This window comes from Musca domestica, unplaced genomic scaffold (assembly GCF_030504385.1).
Source record: "Musca domestica strain aabys unplaced genomic scaffold, Musca_domestica.polishedcontigs.V.1.1 81, whole genome shotgun sequence".
In the NCBI taxonomy this organism is placed as follows: Eukaryota; Metazoa; Arthropoda; class Insecta; order Diptera; family Muscidae; genus Musca; species Musca domestica.
The window spans coordinates 1,198,642-1,222,055 of record NW_026712412.1 but is presented as its reverse complement, the minus strand read 5'-3'; the positions used below and the strand labels follow the sequence as shown (position 1 = coordinate 1,222,055).

At 38.3% G+C, this 23,414-nt stretch overlaps 1 protein-coding gene across 6 annotated transcripts in view; it reads right to left on the bottom strand.

Annotated features, from left to right (window-relative positions):
* The window catches only part of LOC101892885 (putative FERM domain-containing protein FRMD8P1), a 1,829,920-nt gene that overhangs the window by 1,602,231 nt on the left and 204,275 nt on the right, over positions 1 to 23,414 (bottom strand). For all 6 annotated transcript variants that reach the window (XR_009344135.1, XR_009344136.1, XM_059131212.1 and 3 more), the window contains exon 5: positions 16,385 to 16,687. Coding sequence is in view for 4 of the 6 variants with exons in the window: in XM_059131212.1 (XP_058987195.1) it covers positions 16,385 to 16,631 (247 nt within the window). In the remaining 2 variants the exon portion in view is untranslated. The remainder of the gene's footprint in view (positions 1 to 16,384; positions 16,688 to 23,414) is intronic.

The window sequence follows — 23,414 nt, the reverse complement described above, 5'->3', positions numbered from 1 at the left end:
TACATAGTGCATATTACGGCTGTGGAGGACAAAAATAACAAATCGGATGAACAATATATATGGGAGCCATAGATATATCTGATAATGATTTCATTCTTATTTGGCATACTAATTTTCAGGCCTAATTTGGTTGTATGTGCAAAATTCCATACTATTCGGGCTGATATTACACGTTTGGTGCACAATAAAAAGCAAAAAGCTATATATGGGAGCTAAATTTTTACCAATTTCAATAGGGTTCGTCCTTGAGCCAAACTTCATCTCAATCGGATAATAAATGTGACCTGCATTTTGTTCTCAAGAATATATGGATAGACGGACGGACGGACGGACAGACATACATAAATCAACTCAGAAAGTGATTCTATGGAGATCCTCAAAAGTAACTATGAGTCTATCTCGCTTCCTTCTCCATGTTACTAACAAATGCACAAAGACATAATACCCTTACCACTATGTGGTGTAGGGTATAAATATTTGAAGAAAGTAAATTTTTTGATTAAACTCGTATTTTAAAGTGTTTTCGCAAAATCTAATATTTGTGTTTAATCATCCGTAGACTTTATTTTTCATTTTTGTTTGCTTTGCTCTTCGAAGCTTTGTTTTTGTTTTACTTTGACGTTTGTCCTTTATTCGTCTTGTGTTACGTTCTACTAAATTTCGTTCTTCCTGAGCATACTTTCAGGCATTTATTTAAATTATAATAACAATTCCGTTCACACAGTTCTAAATTAAACTCTGTCGTTTATACCTAAAGCTAATACTCATATTTCTTTTTGTAAATGTTGATAATGGCTTGCTCTTATAAGGATTGTAATATTAAAAACGTTTCTGAACATCTGATCACGTGTTATTTAGTTGATAACTATATGCATCTTAAATGCGCTGGTTTTAATGGCAGACTATTCGACATTATCACTGATAAATCTAAATAACTCCGCTGGTCCTGTTTGGATTGTAGAGATTTAGAGATAAATTTATATCGTCTTTTGAAGGACACCAAATCTGAAATTCTAAACCTTAAAATAAGTTTTAACTCTGTATCACAAAATTTCGATACCTTTGAATTTTTAGATGTTTCTCCTAAAAGGAACAAGTCCGCTAGCGTTGTTAGTACTCTTGGTTCCACTAGTTCAGGCCCTTGATTAACCCCCCTTCTGAGAACTATACTTAATGCAGTAGCGACTCACATCCGGCTGTTACTGCACCGAACGTTAGTTCTTCCACTGAATTGAATAAAACCTCATCAACGTCATTTGCACAAAATATCCCCAATCCACCTACTATCATAGTAAATTATACACATTTAAATCCTACAGTTGCTCTAAATGAAGACTTTAATCAACCGCTTTCTAATCAGTTAATTGTTGTTGCGCCTCATAAAACTGTGTTTTTATCTAGGCTGCACCCGAATACTTCAACTGATGCTATTCGTAACTACGTGAAATCTAAATAACCGATCTGTCAGATAACTATACAAATGTATTCAAATTTAGTTCCTCTCAACGACGTGAAATTTCCTCTTTTAAAATAAACGTGCCTTACAAAGTATTAAATAATATTGTCAGCAACTCGTTTTGGCCCGATGGTGCCTTATCTTCCTAATGTTTCTTGGGTCTCGGTGATAATAAAATAGATAATGACCCTTAACTAGTTGTACTCGACGCTTTTTGGGATAAGATTTATGAACTTTGTTTATACCAAATACATTTTATACTCAATGATTAAAAATGACTCCTAGATTTAATTTTCTCATCTTCCCTAAATATTTCGCTTTGTAGAAGTCCTCCATTTGTAATTCCTGAGAGAAAGGGCTTCGGCTACGACATTAAGGCTCCCTTTTCGATACTCGATGTCAAAGTCATACTGTTGTAATTCCAGGGACCATCGCGCCAGCCTTCCCGATGGATTTTGTAACGAGTGCAACCACTTTAAAGAATGGTGATCGGTTATGACCGTAGAGTGGTACCCCTCGAGGTAGGGTCTCATTTTCCTAATTCCCCAGAGGATTGCTAGACACTACTTTTCTGTCGTTGAATACTTCCATTCTAAGTCCGACAGGGTCCTACTCGCGTAAGCCACAACCGCCTCGTGATCGTCATGTCGTTGGAACAATACCGCCCCAATCCCTCCTGACTTGCGTCGGTTTGTAGAAAGAAAGGGTGGGTGAAATCGGGGCAACATAACACCGGAGCCTCGGTAAGTACCTGCTTCAGCTTGTCGAACGATGACTTTTGTTCGGCTTCCCATGTCCATTTAATCCCTTTTTTTAGCAAGGTGTTGAGAGGGCCGACAAGGGTCGAAAAATTCGGCACAAACCGTCTTTACCACGACGCCACCCCGAGGATTCGACGAAGTTCTTTTAGGTTGGTGCGGGCGGGAAGATTCCTCACCGCTTCGACCTTCTCTGGATCGGTTCGGATTCCCTCTGGTGTAACTACGTGGCCCAAATATCTGATGCTTGTTCGTACGAAATTACATTTCTCGATGTTAATGCGCATCTCGGCTCCCTCGAGTCGCCGTAACACTTCGTCCAATACTCGTAGGTGTTCGGCAAAGTTTCGGCCCAAGACGATGATATCGTCTAGATCAACAAAAACTAAAGGATGGAGATCGGCCCCAATGATCGAGTCGAGTGTTCGCTGGAATGTTGCCGGGGCGGAATGTAAGCCGAACGGCATTACCTTCCACTGAAACAGACCCCGACCGGGAACGGCGAATGCCGTGTAAGGTCTGGAGGCCTTCTCCAAGGGTATCTGCCAATATCCACTTTTGAGATCGAGAGAGGAAATAAATCGGGCCTCCTTCAGCTGATCCAAAATTGCATTTATCTGTGGCAATGGGTATGCGTCGGGTTCGCTGGCCGCGTTCAGCTGACGGTAATCGATGCACATCCTCCATCCCCCAAGCTTCTTTCGAGCTAATACGATTGGCGAGCTATAGGGACTGTCTTCGGCGAGCAATGTGTCTATTACTTCGTTTATGATCGCCATCATTGCCGGATTCCGAGGCATATATCGTCGTTTAATTGGTTTATCGTGTTTGAGTCGGATGGGGTGTTCACCTCTGTTACACAGGCCCTTGCTTTTCTCAAACATTTTTTGATGGTATTGTAGTAAGCTCTCCAGTTCTTTGTTCCCTTCGCAGGACAAAAATTCTCTACTAGTCAGGCTGTGGAGATAATGTAACCCGGAGCGATCGCTGATCGCTGTCTTAGGGACAATCTTCCCATCTAAGGCGATATCTAGTCCTCGTTTTAGCAGAAAGTCCATTCCCAGCACGACGGGTTCAGCCAAGGTAGGTAGCACTGTTGCCTCAACGGCAGTTGCCTCGTTATTAAATGTAATTGTCACCGCCATTTGTTGGTCGGCAAGCTGCACTCTTCGGGTAACCGCGATCGGTTGAACCCTTTCTATATCCAAGAATTTACCGACCGAGCAATCGATGTAGGTGAGCGAAGCTCCGGTATCCACGAGAGCCCACAACCCCCTTCCATTGAGGAAGACCCAAATGTAATATCTCCCATGATGATCGGTGTCGACGGTCGGGTTTACTTGGCACTCGCAATCTCGGGTCAGAATACCTTCCTTTCCACAATGCGAACAAAACAATTTCCTCTTCCCTTGGCATGTGTAGCGTGTATGACCCTTCTTTTTGCATCGCCAACAATGCGTTAAGCTATTATATCCTTCCGAAGTCTGTGATACCATGTGGGAGGTATGTGGACGTTCAACACGAGCCTCGTCTTTCTTTAAAAGCTCGAAGTCGTCCACCAAAGACAATAATTCGTCCAAGGTCTGGAAGTCATTCCGACGAACGTAATGGCGGTATTCGGGTCGAAGGCCGTCGTAAATCCGATCTAGGTGGTCCATCAGTCGTAGGGTAGGATGTTGCTTTGCCATGGTCAGCATTTGAAGTATGAAATCCTTTGCTTTTTCCGATTGAACTGTCGCCGGTTATAGAATGAGTGTTCAAGTTGTGTTAAATGCCGTTTCGACTAGAACAATTTTTCGGCCTCCGTTCGGAACGACTTCCAGGTCGTGATATCCCCCTTCTTGACTCTATACCATTTGAGTGCGTTACCTTCCAGGATACAGGGCAGGGTGGATACGAGTCGGTCATGGGGTATTCGGTAGCACTCGACCAACTCCTCTAGTCTTTCCAAAAACTCGGATAGATCTCCTTCGCCTGTAAATTTTAAGTTCCATCGCTGTACCATAGTCATGGTCTCGGAATCACAACTCTCCCGGCGAGGAGGTCGTTCGGGAATCTGCAGACACTCTTGAGTGACGACTGTTTTCTCTTCTGCCTTGAGCTCATTTTCCAAATCCCGTAATAAATTCTCGGTCGGATTCCTCAATCGCTTTTTCCTCACGAAGTCCGCCAGTTGCCTCCTTAGGTACTCGACAGTATATCCTTCTGTCTGTATACTTGCCGCCTGGCACTGTTCTATAAGTTGTTCTCTTTTCAGCAGATAGATCCATCCTAGGGATTCGGGTTTCAATTTCTTATCGCATTTCCGACTTGACTCGTCCTCGTTGGCGGATGTTTCGGTTTTGCCGCAGTGCGATTTCGAATCAGGTCCCTGCTCGGGCGCCATTTGTAGCGTGGTTTTCTCGTCGGCTGAGGTAAGCTCAGCTGTATCCAGGGTCTCCATAAGGACCCACTATACCTTATGAAATAATAAGAGTAGATTTCTCCCTTTCCTGGGGGTAAAAATCGGATGTTTTATTGATCTTTAATTCTAAATTACAATCAACTCGGGTTGAAATACGATAAGATAAATATGGAATATAGGATGGCAAATGGACTTCGGAGATGTTCGTGATTTCAAGGTACTGATGCTTAGTTGATGATCGGGAATTTGTTGTTTTACTCGTATCGTAGGCAGGAGGGTGTACGACTCGTGGACAATCGAGAACGATGATGTCGGGTGTACACAATGAGTACTCGGGTGGTTGATGTGAGGTGTGATTATTCGACGACTTGAAGGTGATCGGATACTCGGGGGTGACCGTAGGAGGTTGATTGTGGGGAAGATCGGGAATTACGGTGTTGCGTTCGGGTGACGCTTACGTTGACGATTTGAAGGTAATCGGGAACTTGTGTTCGTCGGTTGTCGACGATCAGGAATTACGATGATTGTGATCGGGTGACGCGTTCTGGTGACGATTTGACGGTAACAGGAAACTTGTGGTCGTTGACGATTTGAAGGTAATCGGGAACTTGTGGTCGCCGGTTGTCGACGATCAGGAATTACGATGATTGTGTTCGGGTGATGCGTTCTGTTGACGATTTGACGGTAATCGGGAACTTGTAGTCTTCGGTTTTCGACGATCGGGAATTACGATGATTGTGTTCGGGTGATGACTGTTGTTGACGATTTGAAGGTAATCGGGAACTTGTGATCGTCGGTTGTCGACGATCAGGAATTACGATGATTGTGTTCGGGTGATGATTGTTGTTGACGATTTGGAGGTAATCGAGATCAGCTGTCCAGGTCTTCGTGAGCGGATTGACATTCGTACTGGTTGGGCAGCTCGTCGAGGGTAGATTCGGCAGACGATGCGTTCGGCAACTGGTTGGGCAGCTCGTTGAAGGTAGATTCGGCAACCGATGCGTTACGCTGTGTAGATAGATCGTGGCTCGTTCGGCAGCTCGGGTTCTTTTTATTTGGGTCGGCTACAGGGGCGAGGTAACTAGCCTAGCTACGATTATCTAACTACGTCTACTCCACTACCAACCAACCAAGCTCCTGTGGAACAGCGAACCGAAGTTCCTGTGGAACAGCGAGCCGAAGCTCCTGTGGAACAGCGAACCGAAGTTCCTGTGGAACAGCGAGCCGAAGCTCTTGTGGAACAGCGAGCCGAAAATCCTGTGGAACAGCGAGCCGAAGCTCCTGTGGAACAGCGAACCGAAGTTCCTGTGGAACAGCGAGCCGAAGCTCCTGTTGAACAGCGAGCCGAAACTCCTGTGGAACAGCGAACCGAAGTTCCTGTGGAACAGCGAGCCGAAGCTCCTGTGGAACAGCGAACCGAAACTCCTGTGGAACAGCGAACCGAAGTTCCTGTGGAACTGCGAACCGAATCTCCTGTGGAACAGCGAACCGAAACTCCTGTGGAACAGCGAACCGAAGTTCCTGTGGAACAGCGAGCCGAAGCTCCTGTGGAACAGCGAGCCGAAACTCCTGTGGAACAGCGAACCGAAGTTCCTGTGGAACAGCGAGCCGAAGCTCCAGTGGAACAGCGAGCCGAGACTCCTGTGTAAATGAATTACCAGCCACTCAAATTAATGAGAGCCAGTCTTGGAAAAGTATTCCCGACTAACGCTTTTATTATTCGGAGGACGGCCGATGATCTTTAGAAAAATCACTAGCTACCCTTTGGCAAGCTCCTGCAGTAGCGAGCCTTGCTTCATCGCACCTCAAACCGAACGCTATATGTGACCGGTTCAACCAAGTCATTGCGAATTTTTAGCCTTACGCTGTGAACAGCACACCACCGAAAAGTACTTTGTTCACCACGCGCCCAATGAATGCTGCGTTTGCTGGCTAGTGCTGTTGTCGCCTTGCTGACTGCGTATGACCGAGTCGTGTGTGCATGGTTGTGGTGGTGGTTGTTTGGTGCTGTTAGCGTCGCACTTGCAGTGGCCGCTGTTGTTGTTCTCACTTGCAGTGGCCGCTGTTGTAGTTCCCATTGTGTAATAGGTGCGGTTGTCTGTTCGTATAAATGTACGTGATGAAATCAGCACGTTACAGAGCTCCACATAACAATTAAAAGTTTTTATGGGAGAATTTAATTATACACGCTATGATTATAATTATTATTTAAAGATCAAAGGACTATATACGCCGGAGCATTTGTATCTTTTAAATTCGGACTTGTACTGCCCATTTGGTGCAAAATTAATTTGAAATCAAATAAAGATATATATTGGAGCTATATCCAAATCTGAACCGATCTCGATAAAATTTGCAAAGAAATTCCTGAGCTGTATTTGATATATTTCCCTGAATATCGTTGTTACGGAGTGCATATTACGGCTGTGGGTAACAAATCGGATGAACGATATATATGGGAGCTATAGTTATATCTGAACCGATCTTCACCAAATTTGGCATACTAGCTTCTAGACTCAATCGGTCGTATGTGCCAAATTCCATCCCATTTGGGCAAATATTACAAGTTTGGTGCACAATAAAAGGTAAATTGGACGAAGGTAAGTATGGGAGCGATATCCAAATCTGAACCGATCTCGATAGAACTTAGCAAAGGTATTATTTGATATATTTCCCCAAATATTGTTGTTACATAGTGCATATTACGGCTGTGGAGGACAAAAATAACAAATCGGATGAACAATATATATGGGAGCCATAGATATATCTGATAATGATTTCATTCTTATTTGGCATACTAATTTTCAGGCCTAATTTGGTTGTATGTGCAAAATTCCATACTATTCGGGCTGATATTACACGTTTGGTGCACAATTAAAAGCAAAAAGCTATATATGGGAGCTAAATTTTTACCAATTTCAATAGGGTTCGTCCTTGAGCCAAACTTCATCTCAATCGGATAATAAATGTGACCTGCATTTTGTTCTCAAGAATATATGGAAAGACGGACGGACGGACGGACAGACATACATAAATCAACTCAGAAAGTGATTCTATGGAGATCCTCAAGTCAGCATATAAATTTGCAATTTCAAGATTGTCTGAAAACTCTTTACTACCAAGTTTCATACTGGAGGGAAATTTCTGAGCGCTCCTTTAGGAGTTTACAAATTTAAAGAAATTCTTAAGATTGTTTAATAAATTCTGCCGCATTTGGGCTAAATGCTGAGAATAACATTTGGAGTTTTCCGAATTATATCTGTTTCTTGCCATGGAATATTTTGAATAATTTACGGTAGTGTTAGATTTTTTGAAAAGTCTATTTTTTATATTGCGTACACGTCTTAGTGTAGGTGTAAACCAAGCAGGGCCTTGGTCAACTTATCATTTTGCTATTGGTACGGAACTAGTTAGAGCGAAGTTGAGCTGTTAATAATATTTAGAAACACATGAATCAATATCGCCACTGATGCACTACATAGAACCTAATAAGAGAGAGCGTAGTAGGGGTATATTGGCCTTCACAAAATTTCGCCTACTAGATAAAGTATTAATAACGGTAATATTGGACAGAGTGTTCCTTAATTCAAGGTTTAAAATGAGCGTTGGATGATATGTATCCTCAGGAATTACAAATGGAGGACTTCTACAAAGCGAAATATTTAGGGAAGATGAGAAAATTAAATCTAGGAGTCATTTTTAATCATTGAGTATAAAATTTATTTGGTATAAACAAAGTTCATAAATCTTATCCCAAAAAGCGTCGAGTACAACTGGTTAAGGGTCATTATCTATTTTATTATCACCGAGACCCAAGAAACATTAGGAAGATAAGCCAAAACGAGTTGCTGACAATATTATTTAATACTTTTAAGGCACGTTTATTTTAAAAGAGGAAATTTCACGTCGTTGAGAGGAACTAAATTTGAATACATTTGTATAGTTATCTGACAGATCGGTTATTTAGATTTCACGTAGTTACGAATAGCATCAGTTGAAGTATTCGGGTGCAGCCTAGATAAAAACACAGTTTTATGAGGCGCAACAACAATTAACTGATTAGATAGCGGTTGATTAAAGTCTTCATTTAGAGCAACTGTAGGATTTAAATGTGTATAATTTACTATGATAGTAGGTGGATTGGGGATATTTTGTGCAAATGACGTTGATGAGGTTTTATTCAATTCAGTGCAAGAACTAACGTTCGGTGCAGTAACAGCCGGATGTGAGTCGCTACTGCATTAAGTATAATTCTCAGAAGGGGGTTAATCACAGTAGGAGAATTTAAACTTATTAAGTTATCAGGGCCTGAACTAGTGGAACCAAGAGTACTAACAACGCTAGCGGACTTGTTCCTTTTAGGAGAAACATCTAAAAATTCAAAGGTATCGCAATTTTGTGATACAGAGTTAAAACTTATTTTAAGGTTTAGAATTTCAGATTTGGTGTCCTTCAAAAGACGATATAAATTTATCTCTAAATCTCTACAATCCAAACAGGACCAGCGGAGTTATTTAGATTTATCAGTGATAATGTCGAATAGTCTGCCATTAAAACCAGCGCATTTAAGATGCATATAGTTATCAAATAAATAACACGTGATCAGGTGTTCAGAAACGTTTTTAATATTACAATCCTTATAAGAGCAAGCCATTATCAACAGTTACAAAAAGAAATATGAGTATTAGCTTTAGGTATAAACGACAGAGTTTAATTTAGAACTGTGTGAACGGAATTGTTATTATAATTTAAATAAATGCCTGAAAGTATGCTCAGGAAGAACGAAATTTAGTAGAACGTAACACAAGACGAATAAAGTACAAACGTCAAAGTAAAACAAAAACAAAGCTTCGAAGAGCAAAGCAAACAAAAATGAAAAATAAAGTCTACGGATGATTAAACACAAATATTAGATTTTGCGAAAACACTTTAAAATACGAGTTTAATCAAAAACTTTACTTTCTTCAAATATTTATACCCTACACCACATAGTGGTAAGGGTATTATGTCTTTGTGCATTTGTTAGTAACATGGAGAAGGAAGCGAGACAGACTCATAGTTACTTTTGAAATTCATACCACTACAATTCATACCACTACATTGAATCACTTTTCCTGCATTATCTTAACCGAAGACGAAGTCTCAAAGGGTTTAAATACATTACGCTCCTCATTTTCCCCTGGCCCTGACGGTATTCCAACCTATATTTTAAAATCTTGTGCTAGAGAATTATACTTATCTTTGCCTAAAATATTTAATTACTCATTGAAAATAGGTTATTTTCCAAGCTTCTGGAGATCGAGTTTTGTTATTCCACTTCATAAATCAGGCAATAGACGTTTCATAGGTATCTATAGATGTATTGCTAAATTAAGTGTCGTTCCTAAACTTTTTGAACTCTTAGTCTCACTTCGAATGTCACATTTTATAAAAAGCATAAAATCGCCTTTTCAGCATGGTTTTTTGAAAGACAGATCTTTTACTATATAAACTTGATACTATGGGTTTTCCGACTGCTCTGTTAAGCTGGATTTCATCATACTTGGAGGGTCTTACCCAAAAAGTTATATTCAATGATTCGTTTTAAAAAAATGAAGCTTTAAAAAGTGAAGCTTTACATTCTAACTACTTTATCGGTTCATACAAATTAGAAAATGTTGATTCCTTTACTGACCTCGGTGTTATTTTAGATCCTAAACTACGTTTGCATTTACATATTGACTCATGTGTTAATAAAGTCAAATCTGTATTAGGTTTCATAAAACGCTGGTCTAAAGAGTTCGATGATCCATATGTCACCAAAAGATTATTTGTAAGCTTAGTTCGCCCAATTCAGCGTACGGATGTATTCTGTGGAGTTCTTTTTATAAATGCTATTCAGATAAAATCGAATCAGTTCAAGATCAATTCCTGATTTTTGCTCTACGGGGCCTTAACTGGAATCCTTCAGAATTACTTCCACCATATGAAAATCGTTTACTGTTAATTGATCTCCCTACACTTGAAAGGAGACGGTTTATGCTAAGAGCGTTATTTATTATTATTATAACTGGTGAAGTTTCTTAAAATATTCCTTCTCGTAGAACTCGTAATTTCGAACCGTTAAAATTATCTCTCGCAAGAACAAATTTCGCAATCAGCAACCCATTGAGGTCCTTATGTGTAATCTACAATAGTCTATGTAGTAGTTTTTAACTTGTTTATTTTAAAAAGCTCATTTTTGTCACCAAAAGATTATTTGTAAGCTTAGTTCGCCCAATTCAGAGTACGGATGTATTCTGTGGAGTTCTTTTTATAAATGCTATTCAGATAAAATCGAATCAGTTCAAGATCAATTCCTGATTTTTGCTCTACAGGGCCTTAACTGGAATCCTTCAGAATTACTTCCACCATATGAAAATCGTTTACTGTTAATTGATCTCCCTCTACTTGAAAGGAGACGGTTTATGCTAAGAGCGTTATTTATTATTATTATAACTGGCGAATTTTCTTAAAATATTCCTTCTCGTAGAACTCGTAATTTCGAACCGTTAAAATTATCTCTCGCAAGAACAAATTTAGCAATCAGCAACCCATTGAGGTCCGTATGTGTAATCTACAATAGTCTATGTAATAGTATTTGTTTAAGTAATTCGTTGAACTATATTTAAAGATCTATTCTCCACATGTGATTGTATATGTTCACTTACCTATTTTTATACCCTCCACCATACTATGAAGGGTATATTATCTTTGAAATTCCGTTTGTAATTCCTCGAAATACTCACGTCAGACCCAACAAAGTATATATATTCTTGATCAGCGTAAAATTCTAAGACGATTTAGCGATGTCCGTCCGTCTGTTGTAATCACGCTATCTTTCGAACGAATTGAGATAGAAGGCTAAAATTTTGCACACATGTTTTGTTTTTCCAGTAGGCAGGTTAAGCTCGTAAATGGGCTATGAAGGTCCACGTTTTCATATAGCCCCATATAACGGCACCTCCCGATATTCGGTATTTTGATGATTTTAGCAACATTATCCACCGGAATTGTTTCAAATGTGGTATTTGAAGTTCGAAATGGATACTAGAGCCTAAGACAGAAAATTATCTGTGCAGGTCCCCGTCTTCGTATAGTCCCCATATAACGGTACCTCCCTATGTTCGGTATTTTGATGATTTTAGCGAAATTATTCCCCGAAATTGTTTCAAATTTGGTATTTGAAGTTCGTAATGAGTACTACAGCATAAGGCAGAAATTTGTAGGTGCAGGTCCACGTCTTCGTATAGCCCCCATATAACGGTACCTTCCGATATTCGGTATTTTGATGATTTTAGCGACATTATTCACCGGAATTGTTTCAAATTTGTTATTTGAAGTTCGTAATGGGAACTCCAGTCTATGACAGGAAATTGTCTATGCAGGTCCAGGTCTTCGTATAGGCCTCATATATCAGTACCTTCCTACATTCGGTATTTTGACGAATTTAGGTACAAAACCCACCGAAATTGTTTGACATGTCGTATTTGAAGTTCGTTATGGATGCTACAGCTTGTGACAGAAAATTGGCTATGCTGGTCCAGGTCTTCGCACAGCTCCGATATAACGGTGCCTCCCTATATACGACATTTTGATGATTTTAGCTACAATATTCACCGTGTATTTCAAATTTCGAATTTGAATATGGTAATTGCTTATGACAAACAATGCCTATGTAGGTCCATTTCGTATAGAACCCAATATAACGGCTATATTAAGTATTTTTAAAATTTTAAGGATTTTATTTTTTGAAAATTTTCAAATTTGTTTCAAATGGTGGAGCGTTTTCAAAGTTCGGCCAGGCCGAACTTACTGCTTTTTAACTTGTTTATTTTAAAAAGCTCATTTTTGCGGCTCCTGATCTACATCTCCCTTTGCGGAATCAGTAGAGACTTTGAGCACTAGTTGTCAGAATCTTTAAGTTCATTTTCACGGCACCTAGTCTACAATTTGAACAGTAGTCTTTGTTTAACATATTATTTTCACTGTTATTTGTTTATATTTGTTATAAATGTTATATGTGTTGCTCTAATTCCTTTCTCAATAGTTTATTTTTACCTATTAATTTACCGGCTGATGTACTAGACTGTAGCTGGCACCACTAACCCACCATTCCCGGTCTTTGGTATGTACGCGCTCCCTACGTATGGGGTGCCCCCCCCCCTCCTCTGTCGCCAGGGTGGGAGTGAGAGACGTGGGAACGAACAAAAAAAATATCATGTGGCAAATGCGTCGTTCTATATATTATCAACTTTTTAATTTTATAATATTTCTCTTGTTTGACATTTCAAAACATCTCCAAGGTCAAATAAATGTTTAGCCAAAAAGAGGATAATAGTTGTTCAAATTCTAATTTTTTGTTTTCCCAAAATCAACTCAAATCAAAAAATGTTTGGTGGTCACATTGTGACAAAGAAATATTTGAAATTAATTTTTCTTATGGTTCAGTCTTCCCCAATTGGTCTGGTTCGGATTCTCGCATTTTTTAAAATACCCCAATGTCAGCCGAGCTTATTGAAATACGATATTGATAATCAGATCCCTAAAGTAGTCGTTCTTTGTGATTGTCTTACTGGCCTTAAAGCCTTAAAAATCACCGCAAGCGAACCTTCTTTGTAGACAGAATTAAAGCTCTTGGTGGAAATAGAGCTGCATCACATCACGGGGTATTCCTCTATTTAATTTAATGAAATTGTTCATCAGGCTGCCAAAAGAGCTTGGAAAAATGGGACAAAGCGCAAATAGAATGAAGATCTCCGATGCCGTAAACCTTATAGCTGGTGATTTATGGTCCGAGTGTGAATACGAATACAAACATCGAGGCTTGAACAGCTCCTTTCATTACTTTTCTATCTATCCTGTGGTTCCATAGTACATATTCCGCCCAGCTGATATTAAAATGATAAATAGAATTGTCACAAACCACTCCTTCTGCAATATGAATTTTGAAAGGATGAATGCTGCGCCATCTCCATTATGTGAAACATGTGATGTTGAAGAGAATGTGGATCACATTCTATATCATTGTCGCCGCATTATTACAAATACATAAGTTTATAGGAAACTCAAGATCCACTTAGGACTTCATCAACAAAAACGAAATAGATAAACTACTATTAATGATTGTTTGCATGACGTCAATATTGCTTTATGAATTACCAGCAGATAAATCACTAGTTACCTAGCGGGTTTTCCAGTTAGCTTGTTATGGCGCTATCTGGATTATTGGCGAAATAACTTCATAATGATGTTAGTCGCTGTATTATTTGACATTCTTAATATATAATAAACAAAATTCTTTCGCTCTCGATTCACAATTTCTTCCTTTTTTTGGGAATAGCGCTGTTCATTTGTTGAGTGTATAAGTGATTACAACAACACAAAAGCCGCACATTTGAACACAAATAAAAACACGACAAACCTTCAAAATCGACATTAAATTTAAAATAATGTTTTTCTTTTGAAAATGTTTTTGGCAAATTAGCAGATTCTTATTTTTCGGAATCGAATGACCATGTATAAATTCCAATACAGTCGAGAGGAGTAGTAGGGATTCTATTTTCATACAGATTAGGTTTCGAATCAAAAAATAGTGTTGAAGAAGACGGACAACAGCATCGCATTTGCAAAAAATAAAATATATAACTCCAGAAGTATTCTGCCTTTGTTGTGTGCAAATAAAACACTTGAACATTTTTAATTCAAACTTTGACGCTGACGGTCAATATATTTATTATTTCAAGTTGATGGTGATGGGACCTCATCGATTGTTAATGATCGAGGTTGCTGTCATCTATGATAGGGCATATTCCCAACACGGATTAACTTTCCGCATTTTACACATTTTTCTATCAAGTGTTTTCATAAGTATTTTCTCCATTCTGTGGAATTGAAATGAGGCGATGTTTTGGAAATTCCCCAATTCTTCACATTTTTAAATGGAAGAGTCATTTTCATATTTTCCATACTTGTTCCGTTGTGTTTCTTTACTGTAATTTCGTCTTCTGTCCGTTAAAGAAAAATGTGCAAGTACTTTATCTCTTGATGGTAAATTTAGTAGTGGGATTTGTTTTCGTTGTCCGATTCGATGGTCCCAGGTAAGGGTTCTCCAACCATCCATGCAAATTGTTTTTTTGAGTTAAAATTGATCCAAATGTTTTCATCAGATGTTCAAGTGTGGATATTAATGGCCCTTTTTCCATTTCAATAAAAATCTACAGGTTAACTGACGTTGAATTTCATGTCAGCGAGTTATAATGATGTTACCTCTCGAAGTTGTGACTCATCTTAGTTTTGTGGTGGTAGATTTCAATGTAGACTAGGTATTTGCATCTCATAATTAACAAACAAGATTTCGTTGAAGTCACGGAAACAAATTTGCTTATGCCAGTGACATGAACTAAGTTGTTCATGGTAAGAACTTTAATAGATTTTTCATCTTCTCAGAATTAAAGGTGAATTGTGGATTTCCACCAATTTGAAAAAATTGTATGAAATGTTTTCAGAAATATAGTTTTGGTTTTGTTGAGCATATTTTTATATGGAGAACGTTATATACCAACTGACTTCGAGGTTTAATGAGTCCTCTAGGTAATTTCTTTGAACAAATGTATATTAAGTTCGGTCCCATTTTCTGATATCGACTTTAAGCATCTCCGAAGTGTGAATGCAGTTATTAACAGCGCATTAATTTTTTTGAGTAGGCAAATTTAACAGTGTTTTAATTTCTTCATTCATCCGCATTCTTTTAACATGCCAAAAAGAAATTATCGTTTGTTAGTGGTATATGCCTAATAATTTCTCTAGCTTATTCCAGTGTTTTCAGTGCTAAATGGAATATTTTTTCGACAATGCTTAATTTTGTGTTGTTAATGTAAACTGCTGAAAACAAATCTCTGAAGGTCGGCCATTTCCATAACCACCTTTAAATGTGTCTGTGTCGCATGTAGGTAACCGCGACATAGGTGTGAAATCTACTTCCCTTCCTTGTTGTAAGATTTCTGAACCTCTTTTCATTTTCTCCTTTGTCTTTTCATTCAAAATACTTTGATTTTATCCAATTATTGAACTCATGCAACTTTTTGTATGATTTCAAGTTATCCGTGTAATGCTTCCTCAGCTTATTTTTATGGATTGGCTATGGATTCCCTCATCTTCTGGAATATAAACCTGGCAGTCTTCCACCTGGTGCAATGCAAAGTCCATTTCCATACGTGTTGCTTCCAATGCAAGTGTCATAATTTCTTGATTATTGAAAAATTTTAAATATAATTCGGAAGATCGTTGATGCAGTTTTCAGATTTATCGCTAAAATCATTATCCATTTTGATAGATAAGCGGTAACTTCTACGAAATTTAGTTGTGTTACAGAAAAGAAAGATAACCCAATGAAAAGGACTGGAGTGTATATGTGGCAGCAGAACTCCAAAAATTATTGAATACATATTTAGTGGATTCGTACTAAAATAAAATATATATTCACAGAATGGTTTCCAACTAAATGTGTTTGTGTCAAAGGCAAATAAACAAGAAAAAAAACTTCACAGAACTAAGCCAAACCTTTTCCAATGGTAAGGATATTGGTTAATTCTGTTTGGCGATTAAGTTGTAGCATCTTTCTTGAGGCTGCAGCTTCAACTTTCTTAAGTTTTTGCAAAAATAAATAAAATATAAAAAATAAAAATAAATTTTGAGTAGACAACTTCTTAAAAAAGTCATATATTTCCTAAACAGCGTTTTACTTACATGACAAATTGTGTTGATCTGTGCAGTTATTACTAGAATTCGATACTATACCAACTATACAGTCAGATACTTCATCGGAATTGTAGTTGTTTATTTTACACGATTTCTCGGATTTTTGTGACAACATATTTCTGGCATCCGATTCATTATGGGAAGAATTCGCAGATGCAGAAAAACTGGATGAAGTTGTGAAAGAGTTCCCTGGAACCGTTTGAGCGGTTGTCACTACTCGATGTACTGTAAACATTATGTATGCACAAGAATTTTCCGAAATTTTATCGTTGCTCTTTTAGTTTATTTGAGCTAAAAAAAGACACAAAATATTTATTAATCCATTCAACATATATTGCCTGACTTGTTTGAAGACTATTATATGTTAAACGTGGCATGTTAAAATAGTATATCCAGTTATATATCTTTCTACACTTTTTTAAATAATATGGAATGCTAATATAAAATGCAATTATGCAATTATCAGGAAAGGAATGCATAAGGGGATAAATAAAGAAGAACAAAGTGTAAACCAATGACGTCTGTGCTGCATGATTTATAATTTTTTAATGATATTGTACATTACATTTAAAGTGCACGAGTGCAAAGGCTACACGACCAAGCCTATTAAAATATGGATCTGCTAAAAAATACCAAGAGTAGATTAATATTTGCGCTCTGCGATTGACGCAGCAGTCTCACGCGCTTGGTTCAGATGGGTCATTGTTATTCTAAAGAAAATTTTTTACACCTCTCCCCTGACGAGGATTCTATTCAAGAAACTCACATAAAAATTTCAATTTATCCACATCAGCAGTAAAGGAAATTAGAATACTTGGAATATTTGTCAGAAAATACCAATCAAACGCGTGCCTTATATCAAGAAGGACGCAACAACGCCGAATTATCGAAAGACAGTATTTAAGCATACGAAGCATTGAAGACCCAGTCTACAACATTCAACCACACTGTATTGGTGGGAGATAGAGGGCTCTAGTGCATTTAATTGAAGGATGCTGTCAGATGCTGGCTGCAGTTGAGACATTTTGAACAGATGAGGAAAACATCCAATTCAATATCATCGATTATTTGATGACATGTTGGCAAGTTTTACCAACATGACAAGTGATGTCAGGAAGACTTTTTCTGCCTGCTTTCCTTTAAGCTTGAATTGCATAGTTCCACAGCAACCAGGTACTGACATCGACTTTTGCATAATCCATCGAATTGCCTATTCCAGAGAACATGAAGCAAGCAGATTGCCACTTTTATTATACGATTAAGATCGAGGTACTGCTTGGAGCCGACGATATTAGAGATACAAGATACAAGAGATTCGGATGTCCAAGGGGCTTCTCATATCGAAGAACTCAAAACTAGCGCAGGTTGCAGAAATCGTAACATACTCAATTTTCAAAGAAGATAAACGTTCGAAATATATTGATTAAGTTGGGAAAAAGACGAGGTTTGTAGTGACCATGAGTTGACTGTAGCAGAAAATCACTTCAACCTAAAACAACAGTCAAAGAGAATAATAATAGTTTTGTGTAGTGATAACAGTGCGCAGACGAACCCCAGAAGATATCAGAATCCTTGAGTATGGAAACCCCTGTATCCTTTGCATTGGAGCGTCGATTTATAAGACTGAGAGAGAGAAAATGTGTAGACAGTCGAATCGAACAGATATGGGAATGGGGTAAATCCTCGGACAAAGAACGCAATCGTTATATATTAAATACGTTAGTAAGTTTTAGATTGCCATTGATTTCTCTAGCAGGCCATTTTTTTTAATATTTGTACAATCGTCACAAAACGGAAAGTTACATCTGATTTGACAATATTTTCCGACTCATTAGGAACTGAAGGTCTTGTCGTAAGTATCTTTATTTGACAGCTATAGAAGTATAAAATCGCCTGAGGCGAGAAACTGGAGGCAGAAATAGCAGCATGTCGACATTTGTTCCGAAAAAAATCTTAAATTAAAAAACAAAAGGCATATGGAGAAGTTATGTCTATGCGGGCTTTGTTGCCAGACGGAAGGAACATAAGCTTTATTGTTCAAAATTAGTAGCACAAATAAAGTAGATTACTTTGCCACGGTTAGAAGTGTGTTGCTAAAATGGGAGCATAATATATTACGAAAGTTAAGGCCGAATAGGGCTACAAATATCAAACAACTATTTATTGTTTAAAATCAGAAATTACATAGTTACGAATTAATGCGCAAACCAACATTGAACGTGTTCTTGCCCACAAGGTAAAAAAATATCGAAGACAGATCGTTTTGCTCATAATGGCGACACGTGGAGACAAAAGATATTCCTACACATTTTGCAAAGATTAAAGTAAAAATCAAACATATGTTGACAATAACTATAACCGAAAATTATTGCCTGTCAGCTATAATTGAGAGAATTTCCGAACATGTCAGGCGATGGCAGATCAGTGAGGACTTTCATGACAGTCTTCATGAATCGTTGTTGGCATTGTTGGTCTGGGAATAAAGCCGAAAGAACTCGATCCACTCATGAGTTTTATGAATTCCAAGGAGTTTCAAATAATGGAGCGTTTCATGAAATATTTGAGAATTTGCTTGGAATCATTAGTATCAGTCTTCGGGATTCAGGGGAACAAAAATCAACAGCGACGGGTCCTTCCACAACGGCCCGTAGATGTCACAGGTGAAAAGGTGATTACTGCAAGCAGTTCTTTTGGATGATAGAGTCTAAATGACAGAAATGGGTTGCTAAAAACAAGATGTTTTTAAATTACTCACGGGATCATCCTCAGCAAAAACGTGCACAAGTTTTCATTTTTCTACAACGCCAGATGCAGAAAGCAAGTCAGCAGTGCTGTCATAGAACGACTAGAGCAGAGATTGGGTATCGAACTTTTTCAAAAGTTTATTTGCACAGAAGTTGTTGGCGAAGGAATAATAACCGCAAAACTCAGGGTCAACCTGGAACTTCAGTCGAAGTTCAGAAGCAGGTAGAATCTATTACACTATACATACTTCAACAAATTATTTATTGACAGAGGCAACACTATCAATTATTTTTATCAGTTCTTATCTCATGCTACTGTCATCCAAGTTAGAACATATTGAAAACAACCACATTTACCACATTTAATTTCTGATTGAGTTACAAAGAATTAATGGTCGTATTTAGCCATCTCCGCCCATTACTGAAAATAACTTGACGGATAGCTTCAAGTTAATACAGTGTACGGAAAGTGTTATGAAAAATAGCATCGCGTTAGTGATTTTCGTGGCACCTTACATAATTGTCGTACCCATGTTGCAATCCGGTGGGTTTATTTCAATATCACTGACAGCCAACGTCTATCAGAATTAGTGCATATAAGTCAGAAGCTTGTATCTATGAATCAGTCACCCATCGCCAAGGCAAATGACGCAAAAGGATCAACAAATGTTTATTTTGGCTAAACATGAAACACGTGGATGCAATGACCTGGAACTTTAGTGACTGACAAGATTGCACCCTCAAAGACAAAACCGGTACAATATAAAGTCATTACAAAAACAAAACAACCACACAATCATTAGATCTGAATGATATTCAAATCGGATAACTTCCCCTTCCATTCCTTCTTTTTGGGTTGAGATTGGAGTACACCCCACAGTCCATGTCAAATATAGATTTTAGGCAAGCATACAAAGGTTTTCGAAATACCGCATGCAATCGAACGAATGGACAAAGTATTAACAAATTCACAAAATCGTCGGAGAGATTGGTTTCTATACTGGAGGTGCGTTTAGGGATAAAATCTAACAACGATGTGAAACGCTTTGCGAAAACAAGAGAACTTAGCTATAAAATCTGGAAAGATAGAAAAAAAGGAAAAATTAGATTAAACTCATCGTATTTCGATGTCAGGCAAGAATTTTTATATATTCGCAATACACGATTAGCATAGAATGTTACTCAAATGAAGGGATTTTCTTCAGCCAAGATGAAGATTTAATAGTTTTCCCAAGCTATAGATTTAAATAGAACTGACGCCAAAACTTCCCTACAAGCAATAAATTGAATTTACATGGCGATAAGATTCGACAAATTTGCCAATTTTTTGATTGTGGACAAAAATAGATACTTCTTTGCAGAGAACGGCCCTTGGAAGCCATCATCCACACCGAATTTGGCTGATGAGCCGCTTAAACAACGGCGAAACGCGTCGCATAGTGGTGAGTGTGTGATAAACACATAATCTTCGCTTTAACAAGTCAAAAACTCAACAATAATAAATTTTATTATACCCTCCACCGTACCATTGAGGGTATATTAACTTTGTAATTCCGTTCGTAACTCCTCGAAATACTCATGTCAAACCCAACAAAGTATACATATTCTTGATCAGCATAAAATTCTAAGTCGATTTAGTGATGGCCGTCTGTCTGTTGTAATCACGCTATCGAACGAATTTAGATAGAAGTCTACAATTTTGCACACATGTTTATTTTGCCAGTAGGCAGGTTAAGTTGGTAAATATAGGTCCACGCTTTTATATAGCCCCATATAACGGTGCCTCTCGATATTCGGTATTTCCATGATTTTAGCGACATTATTCAAATTGTTTCAAATTTGGTATTTGAAGTTCGGAACCACATTCTGTGACAGAAAATTGTCTATGCTGGTCCAGGTCTTCGCACAGCTCCGATATAACGGTACCTCCCCATATCTGGTATTTAGATGATATAGCTACATTATTCACCGTTTATTTCAAGTTTCGAATATACATATGCTAATGAATTATGACAAACCTGATTATGTAGGTCCACCTCCACCCCAATATAACAGCTATATTCGGTATTTTTAAAATGTTAACAGAACTTTTAATGGATTTTATATTTTGAAAATTTCCAAATTCGTACTCAAAGTTCGGCCCGGATGAACCTACTGCTTTTTAACTTGTTTCTAACTCGATTCCAAAGTGCGACTAAATCGAAAATTACAATCGATCTTTCTATGTAATAGCTAAGTTAAAAAGTATCAGTCAATTTGTCAGACGGTCGTTATTCCTCAGCCAAATATCGGACAAACCTCTGGATCAAAACACATTATTGTGTGATATGTTGTTTTTATTTGTTGTAGGGACAGAGTCCAAGCATTGGAATAGTTTACCAAAAACTAATATTTATTTATGAGTGGAAAAGTATGTGGATTCAAAATTGAGATCGGTTGGGGAATGCAATTAAAGTTTGATTTGATTTGAAACGTTATATGAACGCAATACCAAAACGGGAACCTATAAATACAATTTTCTACTACAAGGATTGTTACCTATTCCAAGCCACATTTGGAACAATTCCTTAAAAAATGTACCTAGAATCATCAAAACCGAATATTGCTCGGTATCATTACGTGAAAACTCTGTACCAATATGGACTATGTTGTAACAAAAAGGAATATGCAGATTGTAAACAGTATAGCATTCGATAAAATCTCAAACACAATGAATGTGGGGACGACAAATCTCTATATAAAATTATATTAGTTAATAAAGGGGGCAGTGAAATTGTTTGTTATACATAATTTCCCGATCACACGCATCCAAATGGGCAATAGGTAATCCTGGGGAGACACTCGACTGTAACGACTTTAGCTTACACATCGGCACCGAGGACTAAATCTCCACGACTCGGTCTGTAAAAGCAGGGATCTGCTAGGGGTAGATCTACAAAGGACACCTTCAGTTTTTCCGATATCTGTTTCGTCGGCGTGAAAAAATAGAGAAGATCTTTAACTCGAGCCAAAACTATGATCGACTGTCGGATCATAAGCTGAAGTGGCAGACCGGCAAAAACGTAAGTAGCGTAAGTCTACCATCGATGAACATATTCGGCTTTGTATAGCGCAAGGGCCCAATACCGACTGAACAGGTACTGGAGACCCGACACAGCGAATTTGAACTACCAAACTTGATTTAAGTATCCGCATTGATTGGAGGGAAAAGAGGCTAAGAGAGGGCCTGTTGAATTATCAAAAAGTCTGTCATCTACGGACGAATGTAGTTTGGATCTAAAACTCGAAGGAGACTCGGAACTTTGGTACCGATGGGAACTTGGACTTTGACGTGGACGAGTTGAATAAGTGGGCTTAAAACTTCTACCAGTATCCTCGTGCAACAAATAATGATGAACACCTTCACATTTGAATCAGACCTTACGACTGAGGCATTTCTTAGCATGGTGCTATTCAGTTAAACATCGCGTGCAGTCCCGATATACACTAACCACCTTTAAGCGAGCTTCTATAGACATGACAAGCATGTACCAAGTAACGATAGCAAGCCCGACAACCGTGAGGATTCAGTATCAGTTTACTCGAAGAGGTGGAGGATCCCGAGATTTCGGACTCCAACATAATAGGCCGACATGAGGGTTAAACGACCAAGGTTGTATGGTCACTCACAGTTATGGGATTAGGTCCTGGCTGCATATTTTCCGGGATAGATGATAGACGGAAAACCCCGAAGTTACGGATTCTGATGCTTTCCCGCGAGTTGGATCCGCAGTTAAGGACTCCGATGAAAACAATTTTGGAGATCGGAAAAGTCGTTGAATCCGCAGTTACGGACCCTCTTTCCGTTGAGGAAGACGGACAACAACATCGCATTTGCAAAAAATAAAATATATAACCTCAGAAGTATTCTGCCTTTGTTGTTTGCAAATAAAACACTTGAACATTTTTAATTCAAGTTGTGACGCTGACGGTCAATATATTTATTATTTCAAGTTGATGGTGATGGGACCTCATCGATTGTTAATGATCGAGGTTGCTGTCATCTTTGATAGGGCATATTCCCAACACGGATTAACTTTCCGCATATTACACATTTTTCTATCAAGTGTTTTCATAAGTATTTTCTCCATTCTGTGGAATTGAAATGAGGCGATGTTTTGGAAATTCCCCAATTCTTCACATTTTTAAATGGAAGAGTCATTTTCATATTTTCCATACTTGTTCCGTTGTGTTTCTTTACTGTAATTTCGTCTTCTGTCCGTTAAAGAAAATGT